Below are 9,984 nucleotides of genomic sequence, written 5' to 3'. Positions count from 1 at the left end.
CTCCTCGCTCCTTCCCGATGGAGAAAACTACAAACTTCTATAACTATGGGGAATAACCATGAAATCGATGATTAATGTAAATTTACACCTTCAGACGTAAGCACAGAGCAAGAGGCAGGCGTGTATAGCAAGAATTTTTTTTCGGTGTGGGGGGGCACCTTGATCTCGGGAAGGGCCCCTCTTCAGAATGGCCATTTTTCACTCTCTATGCCATGGCGAAAACAATCTTGGGAGGGGAGGGAAGGGGGGGGGGGCACGTGGTTGGTGCGCCACTCCTAGCTACACCCCTGGCAGTCGGGAAATCGACACTTCAACTGCGGAGCTGTTTAAGGATGAGGTAAATTCCTGCCGATCGTCCTGTGTCTAACTGTGAGAGCAAAGCCTTACAATAGGGAGAGAAAGAGTAAACCTAAACTTTTGGGAGGAATACCTAAATCAGCTAGTTAGCCTGGTAGAAAAAGCGTAACGACATGGGGAGTGTGAAGTTGGACAGAGACGTGTCTTTCGTGTCCTTCTTGTCTCTGTGTCGTCGTATTCTTCTCGCACTATAACTATCATCACGGACAGAGAGGGCAGCACTGCGGGAACGAGCAGGTGGTGCGGAAAGGAAGAGAGAGCAGGAGCGTGATTGGCTGTCCCGGTGGGTGAAAAAAGCCGGCCAATGGCGGAGCGCGCTCAAGCACATGTGGCCCTGCTGAGAGAGGATCAAGGGCACACGCGTCATAAACAGACTTGGGGCTACTAATGCAAATACACTTGCATACTATCCGCCGCGCCATTAATTATTGCTTTCGTCAAATCGGGGGCAGTAACTACGTCATTATTTAGTTAAACGCAGAGGTGCGCGCTACACATGTGCAGGGTATTATGTGCACTATGTTGATGAGGTGGCTGATGACAATGAAAGATTATGGCAGCCCATTTGGATAAGTTCCAATGTAATAGATACGCTAACCTAAGAGAGAGAGAGAGCGAGAGAGGACGCTATTGAGCTACTGGGGGCATGGCTCATGGGGGCCTCATGGGCTACATTGGCATCTAATTGAAGTACATTTGAACGGTATACCACAGGGCCACGCGTACCACTTCACTACGACGCCAAAATAATGGTGTTGTAATCACGATAATTTTCGCGCCGTAGTGAGGCAGCAATATATGATTATTCATCATTATAGTGGAAGTGGTACCTGAGACACGCATTAAGGCATTACGTGCGCCTTCTTGACGCTGTGGCCAATGGCGATGAAGAAATTATGGCAGAGCCTTTTGTAATGGGCCACTGTTCACGCAATTCGCCTCATGTCACAATGTGCAGTGTGTGACACCTGGTCGTTATTTATTCTTCTACAATGCTATTTAAAATTAGATATCACATGCGTGAACTTCAAGAGACGTTTGAATATAGTTCACTTGTGAGAAAGTTCACTAAACTAAACATTCACTGGTGTATGGACAGAATTGGGCACAGTATAAATATCGAGTCACAAGTGTGAAATGCAATTTATCCTACAAAGAATTCCACATTTTTCATTTGACCAGGCGTCCTTAGAGCTCAAGAAGAAGCAAATCTGTTCAGAGATGGTGCATAGTCTTTTTGAGCGTCCACAGTCCAAAAAAGAAACCACACGAAGAAGAAGAAAAGGCGCGTGAGCTTGTGCACGTGTCTCGAGCCACTTTTGCTCTGACAGATCTCTTAGGAGACAAGACAAGACAAGCTCTTCGCTTCAAACTTTTGTTCATAACCGATGAAAGGTGGGAAAGGACAGGAGTTAATCCCCTCTTCCCCCATCTCACCCGAAGGAAATTGCCATACTTTAAATAATGTTTATTAATTCATTCACTCATTCCAAAATTTGTAGCATTTTCATTTTATAACCTTCATTACTCTAAACTTATCAATAAGATTTTATAAGACCACTAAATTATTGGTCAGTCCCTCACAGTAGGCATGAGCCACAAGAGATGGTCAACAAGAACAAGCTCTTGCATTTGAAAAGAAAGCTGCTTTCTTTTAGGAAGTGGTCGACAGGTTGGCCAGTTCTTCGACAGCCTTCTACAGGGGAGCAAACGAGCCATAGGCCACATCGATATCACCGCGGGTCTGACTTCACCTGCCATCGCCATAGTTGGAACTTGGCCGAGAGGATGGCGTGGCGCTGATACCTCAACAGAACAACTACAGGTCCGGCATGCTATTGCAGATTGCGTCACTGACGCTGGTGCCTCCTTGAGCGTCATGCACAAACTTCGCTACGGGAAGTAGGAAGTGGCTTACGCCGCAGAAGCCACGTGATCACCCATCGCTCCGAAGAGCGTCACCCAGGACGAAGAAGAGCGTACTTTAGCGGTCACTTCTGACACTTCGACGATAGGCATGCAGTACAACTTTGATAAGACAAACTGGTAGACGTTTATGGATCAGACGCCTTTGTATCCAAGAGAACTGAGCCTAGCATGTGCCTGCTGGAGATGGAGCTACTTTTTTTCTAACTTGTCGACAGGGAATTCTGCCTTACTTGTGCCTGCCTCGTGCGTCAGAGATCCTATGGAAGGTGGACGAGGACCGGAAGAAGGTGGGGATGGTCTTTGCGAGGGAGTCAGGCCTCACAATGTCAACGTACGCCACTGTTGAGGACCCACTTGTGCGAGAACGATGGTAAATCTCCCAAAAATAACCTCGAAGCCTCCGCGATAACATTATATTATCGCATGCATGGCTCTGAAATTATGGGGCCTTGACCAATCACGCCTAAGTAACTTTACAGCGAAGGCTGTTATGAGGTCACGGGTCACGTACGGCGCCGTAGTTGGCCGCAGCCGCCGTCGATGTACGTAACCGCAATCGCGAAAAATAAGCAAACACTCAGTAAATAAAAAGTCACAGCTTTGCCGCAAAGGTGAATCAATGCACGCTTTAGCAACAAATAGGAAGGTCACGCGCGCGCAGAATGGCAAGCAGATCGAAACGTGCCCTGTGTTGCTCACGCACTAATCACGCACGAAACGTACTCACAGGTATAGATGAACGCGAGTAAGTGCCTTAGTTGTTACTTCGTTGAGTCTGAAAAACGTGCCCTTTCGCAAACGAAGACTGTGCAACAATTGAAGTGACTTTTGTGCGCCCGGTACCTACAACAGAATTGTCCGGTGAAAGCCCAAGGCCAGTCAATGCGTAAGATTGCCCCTTCCCCCACGAGATAAGCAAGCACATGCGTGAGCGTTCACCCTGCACCTTATTCGCGGGGCAAAGAATGCGTGGGAGATGAGAACGGGTGCCGCTGCATCGTGACGATGATGTGGCGACGCATGCTCATTGCGCCATCTTGGTGGATATAAATAGATTGCCATTTAAATGTTGAAAGAGGTGCTCCAGCGTGGCGCAGTGGCTAACACCTCACACTCGCAATTCAGTGGTCCCCCGTTTGATTCCCTGGGCCGGAGTATTTTTCTGTACATATATATATATATATATATATATATATATATATATATATATATATATATATATATATATATATATATATATATATATTCGGTGAGTGACGGTGACGCCGACGCTGACGTAGGCAGCAAACTCCAGCTGAGAGTGTCCTTATAATTTCCATCCTATTTCAATAAATAATGTAGACCATGATATACAGCGCCACAATATACAGCAGGCGGGAAGTGCCTCAAGTCGCATTACCAGTGCAAGACGTCTGTTTAAACTCACTGGAAGTTGCTGCGATGCAAGTGTGCATAGGAAGCCGAAAACTGAGTGCAACGTCGGTGTACATCAGTCCACGCAAGAAGGTCGCCATGGAGGTTCTCCTAACAGACAATTGCGCTCGGTGTTCCGCTCCACGAATAGTCTGTGGTGTTTTGAACCTGCTGAGCCACATCGAACACCACCATGTCAGCGGCCTGCCAACACTCGCCGTCTTCATGGATGTCGCAAAGCATATGACCGTGTGCTTCAAAGTTCATACAGGCATCGCCCACGGATTAGAAGCCATGGGGGTATCGGGAAATGCTATTTGTTTCGTATATAAATTTATCGGAGACCCCTGTGTCTGGGTTTAGCTTGGGAGTGTCACGAACGGAGAGCAAAGCGTTTCACTCGACGTTCCACAAGAAAGGGTCCTACCTTGCTATGATGGCCAGCCTTCCTAGCACTCTGTAAGTAGCTTTGAAAGCAATTAAAGTATCCATGTATGCTGATGATATCTGCATGTGGATCTCAGAGTACCAACAGATACGTCTGGACCGGATAGCACAGGGCGCCATTTCAATCACTGAAAGCCATTTGTCGACACTTGGCCTGTTTTTATCAGCGCAGAAATCTGCCTTCATGCTCTTCCCGGTGGTGCGAAAGAAGTCAACGCACCTGTAGCTGAATATCAGATGCCATTCCATTCGTCGTGTGACGAGTGTTCGTTTGTTGGGTGTTACTATCGATGATAAGTTACTATGGTGACGAGCGGTTGATGGTATTGTGGCCACATCCGCGCAGAGACTCAACGCACTTCGTTGCGTGGCAGGTGTATACGCTGGGGCAATAATCCTATGTCGATGCTTAAGCTGAATGTTGCTCTCATGACAAGCTGCATTCGTTACCAGCTGCCACTGATATCGCCGTCACCAAGCCAGTTTGAACGCTTAGAGACAGTGCACAGAAAGGGTCTTCGTTTGCGACGGGAGTACCTAAGGCAGCGTCAAACAAGGTCGGTAACAAAGCCGAGTTTCTAGCACTCCGCCTACAGACGTCTCATGCACTGTTGACGCAGCTATCAAGACTGGGCGAGGCAGGCTCGGCCCCTCACCGGTGGCTAAGAGCAAGAACTGACTTACGTTTTCACGCGGCGCTGAACACATTTCGACATTTAGGATTTAAATCACCTCAACAGAGCCCTATCGACCCGCCATGGTCCTTTGTGGATGTTGCGTGTAACTTCAGCATTCCTAAACTGCCCAGGAAGCGCACTGTTTCATCTGGGGAAGAAAAGTTTCTGGTGTTGGATCATTTCATCACCATGTACCGTGGTCACTTACAAGTTTACACAGTCGGATTAGTGAGCACATAGATGGATAGCTACGCAACGGGCTTCTGCATACCATCCCTGGGCATGTCATGGTCGGGCAGCCTAGATCGTGTTGTGTCACTGCGGCTTTGCGAAAATTGCAAACGCTTTCTGCACGAGGCGTGGTAGTGCTAACGCCTTCGCAGTCATCGTTACAGTGACTGCATGGAGGGCTACCTCAAAAAAAAAATTACAGGACAATCTCTGGCGCTCATTAAACACCTCATTGGCAAGAGCTTCAATGAAAATTTTAGTGGATCCCATTCCTCGCTGGAAATGAAGACAAGGAAAAAGCTGACGCCCTTGCATGCGAAGCACGAACTTGCGTTCCAAAAATAAGAACTCCTAAAACTTACCAGAACAACAAGGATGTAGTACGCAATCACTTCAGGGCGATCCCCAAGTTTTTAGCCCCGCCGCGGTGGTCTAGTGGCTAAGGTACTCGGCTGCTGACCCGCAGGTCGCGGGTTCAAATCCCGGCTGCGGCGGCTGCATTTCCGATGGAGGCGGAAATGTCGAGGCCCGTGTGCTCAGATTTGGGTGCACGTTAAAGAACCCCAGGTGGTCAAAATTTCCGGAGCCCTCCACTACGGCGTCTCTCATAATCATATGGTGGTTTTGGGACGTTAAACCCCACAAATCAATCAATCAATCGATCCCAAAGTTTCCCGAGAAGTCACGCGTATTCCAGAGAATTTTTAGAGAAAAAACGACGTTGCTTGACCAGATAAGAACTGACTGTGCATACACGCCTTCTTTGTCATTCAAGACTGGTCACCCTGCTGGGACGAAATCTACAAGCCATGTCCTTAACAAGCACGGTTCCCTCGGCTGCTTGATGCTTGATTAGAGGATTGTGAATGGCGTCACTTGTGCTTTAGAACGCTCTTTGCTTCATCCTTGAGCTGTACCTGGCTCTACTCCCCTTCTCCCACCTTCTTAGTTTCAGCTTCTATTCATCTCCGCTGCATTCTACGTTCGCTATGTCTCCTACTTCACTCTGTGGCAGTAGATCATTCACATAGTTACGTCAACTGTTCGAAACACACGAACGCCACTTGGGAGCTGGTAGCCGAGTTCTAACCCAGTGTGTGTGTTTGTGTGCGTTTGTGTGCGTTTGTGTGTGTCTGTGTGCGTTTATCTTGGCACATTGACGCGTGTTTATTACGGGATGTAAATGCCGTTTGTTTTTTATTTTAATATTTTCTTGGTAATCTGACGAACTGTCATACATGACGTGCACAATAGCAGACGACTATAGTTTATGAATAAAGAAAGTTTAATTAAACTTCGCAAACGTCGCTGACTGATACCACTAATTGCTTTGAGGAAGATGCATGCTGGTGATTCGCTTATGTATACACATATATACGAGTCAACATATCTCCTCTTACCTGGGCCCACTCCGAATGATATACACAGTTACAGGAGAACGCCCCGGTGTACATCTAAAATGGCGCCAGTTTCACAAGTGATCCTTAATTCTCTTACCATTATTTGCTTGATTTCAGTGCCACTTTCTACCGGAAAAGCCAAACACCAGTTGAAACATGAAATCGCCGACGTTAAAAAGGTATGTGCTTTCCCGTTTCACATGCTTTACGTTCCGACACTGCCCAATACGTCTTACTCATAAGGGTTTCTCTGTGCATTCCCGAAAACTGCAGCAAATTGTACTTGTACTTGTTTTGTGACATCGACAAAATGTTGCTTCCAAAAAAAAAAAAAACATTAGAGCCTCATCAGGTATGTTATCATGGAAATAACTATTCGTTTACAGGTGAAAATATTTAGAATTTTCTCGAAATGAAACTGGCAGAGCTTTTTCTTGCGAAAATTACACAGATAACAACTGTCTGCCGAAATTAGAATTTGTATAGGCATTGCCATGATCTGCTGCTAACCATCTTTAAACTGCCTCCGATTCTTTGGAATACACTTTTACCCATTCATTACGAGGACCACATTTGGAGACACGGATACTTGATTTCATGTAAAAATAGTGGGTTCTGTGATGACCCGTGCAGACCATATAATTAAAAAAAATGTGACAATTAGAATAATCCGCCCAAAGTTCCGTCAGCCAGTAGAGTTTAAAATACTGAGGGCAAGAATACTCAGCCATTGGACAAAATTTGATGCGTCTACGTGTGTCTGCCGACGTCAGTCACAGATTTGCGATTGAAACACGGCAAGCACTTCACTGATAACGCTATATAGTTGAGTAAAATACAGCACAGTACTATGTGAGCTCTCAAGTGACAAGTGTATAAGTTTTAAAGTTGTTGCACCCCAAGCACAGGCCATTCTCAAGCATATAGAAGTATCCACTTGTTCGCAGTTCATGCCCAATTAATGGTCAGCAGTTGTAATTAATTAAGAAACACGTGCCACCAGCTCACGAAAATTCGATCAATTCCTTTGAAATGAAAGCAATCTGTGAATCCGGAAATCTTTAATATTTGCACCAAAAAACCAACATAAGTGTGCATTTCTCCAAGAATAGCGTCAGCCAACTATATTCAGCGTGTACAGTTTTAGTCTTCTTAGACCACAGAATGTCGAGTCGGCTGTCTCGGCAAAGCAACCTCCTAAAGTAAGTAGAATATCTATGTAATTAGGAATCAGAGTGTCTGCGGAATCAATATACAGAACAGTAACAGGATGGCTGTGGGAAAATCACAGACTGAATAGATATGAAAGTTGCTCATGCGGAGTGGTTATATGGGCCTAACTGTCTGTTGTATTCATTTAGCTGCCCGATAAAGAAGTGAGCCCATCGAAAACACACTGCCCCATAGTTGAGTACGAAATACTCAAAATGATCGGACACTCTCTTCCTTCAGCTCTTTGAGAAGTATTATGTTTCTGTTTACTCATAGTTTCGCATCAGCGCCCAGAGTTTTATTGACGTCTGTCTAAAATTGCGTCTGTAGCGTATACGAATAATTTACATGGACTCACTTTCCAAGTTTTTTGTGTAGAAGTGTCTCTATTACTTTGCTAAAGATCGAACTAAACGTTGCCGAGAGCGACTTCTGCGCGCCTTTTAATGATAGAGCGGAATAGCTCGGTCCGCCCCACTGCAGTGGTCTAGTGGCTAAGGTACTCGGCTGCTGACCCGCATGTCGCGGGATCGAGCCAAAGAATGTGACGACGTGCACGTTCCTCATCGTTTTCTTCAACTTATCCCAAAATCAATCTTTTGGCATCCAACCGCTTAGAACCGAGCCATTGAGGTCTGTTATCTGCAGCATGACCATTCACTACAAATGCTCTCACTTTTAAATGCGAAGCATTTTTTAGCAAATTTTGGTGACTTTGAGCGTATCTATCTATCTATCTATCTATCTATCTATCTATCTATCTATCTATCTATCTATCTATCTATCTATCTATCTATCTATCTATCTATCTATCTATCTATCTATCTATCTATCTATCTATCTATCTATCTATCTATCTATCTATCTATCTATCTATCTATCTATCTATCTATCTATCTATCTATCTATCTATCTATCTATCTATCTATCTATCTATCTGTCCGTCTGTCCGTCTGTCTGTCTGTCTGTCTGTCTGTCTGTCTGTCTGTCTGTCTGTCTGTCTATCTATCTATCTATCTATCTATCTATCTATCTATCTATCTATCTATCTATCTATCTATCTATCTATCTATCTATCTATCTATCTATCTATCTATCTATCTATCTATCTATCTATCTATCTATCTATCTATCTATCTATCTATCTATCTATCTATCTATCTATCTATCTATCTATCTATCTATCTATCTATCTATCTATCTATCTATCTATCTAATCTACCCGCCTACGCTTTTAGCTCTCCTGGCGTTTTTGATAATGGTATCAATACCAAACTTGGTATGGCATAACATGACTGTATGAAGAACATATTTAACTACTCATAACATAAAAAAAAATTGGCAGCATATCTACGGAATGAATGATTGAGAGTGGGGCGAAGCATTCGTGCGTCCATTAATTCTTGCTTCCGTTCGTCCATGCGTCCATCTTTGTGAACGTCCATGCGTCCATCCGCCCGTTCGTGCGTGCGTCTGTTCGTGCGTCCGTCCCTGCGTTCGTCCATGCATCTGCCCCTACGTCCGTTCATGCGTCCATCCATACATCTGTCTGTGTGTCGTTTCGTCCATCTATTCAACACTCCAAGTACCACCATCTCGCATCTTTTTATCATATATTACCCATATAGAAGCACCGCCATCCAGCGGACCTTCCAAGGACTAAACGAGGGGTGGCACACGCACACTTTCTTACGGCTGGCACTTCAGGTCTACTTCCCACCTTTAACGACCTCGAGTTCATGGTATATACTAGTTCACTGTACTCATGGCACTGCTGCCCAACGTTCGCTAAACCTTTCTAAAACCAAGGAGGTTACGCCCAGCGAGTATAACGTAGCAACCTTTTCCAGCCAAATAGCGCTCAATGTACATGCCAATGGCTGCTAATGGGAAATGAGAGACAGGAGAATTCGGCTTTTACTTCCTTACGGCTTGCGCTTCATATATACTTCCCACCTTTAATCAGCTCGAGTTCATGGTATATACTACATGGTTTTGTATTCATGGCACTGCAGCTCAACGCTCGCTAAACCTTTCTGAAACTAAGGAGGTTACACCCAGCAGGTATAACGTAGCAACTCTTTCTTGTCAGATAGTGCTGAATGTACATGCCAATGGCTGCTAATGGGGATCGCAGCGTGCGCGATAACTAAATGTCGAATGTTTCTGTCTCTCATTCTCCATTAGCAGCCATTGGCATGTACACTGAGCACTATTTTTTATTGTTCAACAACGCACAGAAGAAATCTCTCACCGGCACCACCTTGATGATTTGTGGGGTTTAACGTCCCAAAACCACCATATGATTATGAGAGACG

The 9,984-nt window shown here is 45.1% G+C and overlaps 1 protein-coding gene across 1 annotated transcript in view; it reads left to right on the top strand.

The window, feature by feature from the left end:
• Positions 1–6,454: 6,454 nt before the first annotated feature.
• Positions 6,455–9,984, top strand: part of LOC119178587 (uncharacterized) — a 53,376-nt gene continuing 49,846 nt past the window's right edge. Inside the window, exon 1 of the mRNA XM_075883551.1 lies at positions 6,455–6,633. Within this exon, the coding sequence (XP_075739666.1) occupies positions 6,514–6,633 (120 nt within the window). The 5' untranslated portion in view covers positions 6,455–6,513. The remainder of the gene's footprint in view (positions 6,634–9,984) is intronic.

This window comes from Rhipicephalus microplus, unplaced genomic scaffold (genome assembly GCF_043290135.1).
Source record: "Rhipicephalus microplus isolate Deutch F79 unplaced genomic scaffold, USDA_Rmic scaffold_18, whole genome shotgun sequence".
NCBI classification, from domain to species: Eukaryota; Metazoa; Arthropoda; class Arachnida; order Ixodida; family Ixodidae; genus Rhipicephalus; species Rhipicephalus microplus.
Note: the sequence above shows the minus strand (reverse complement) of the source record. Positions and strands in the feature narration are given on the sequence as shown.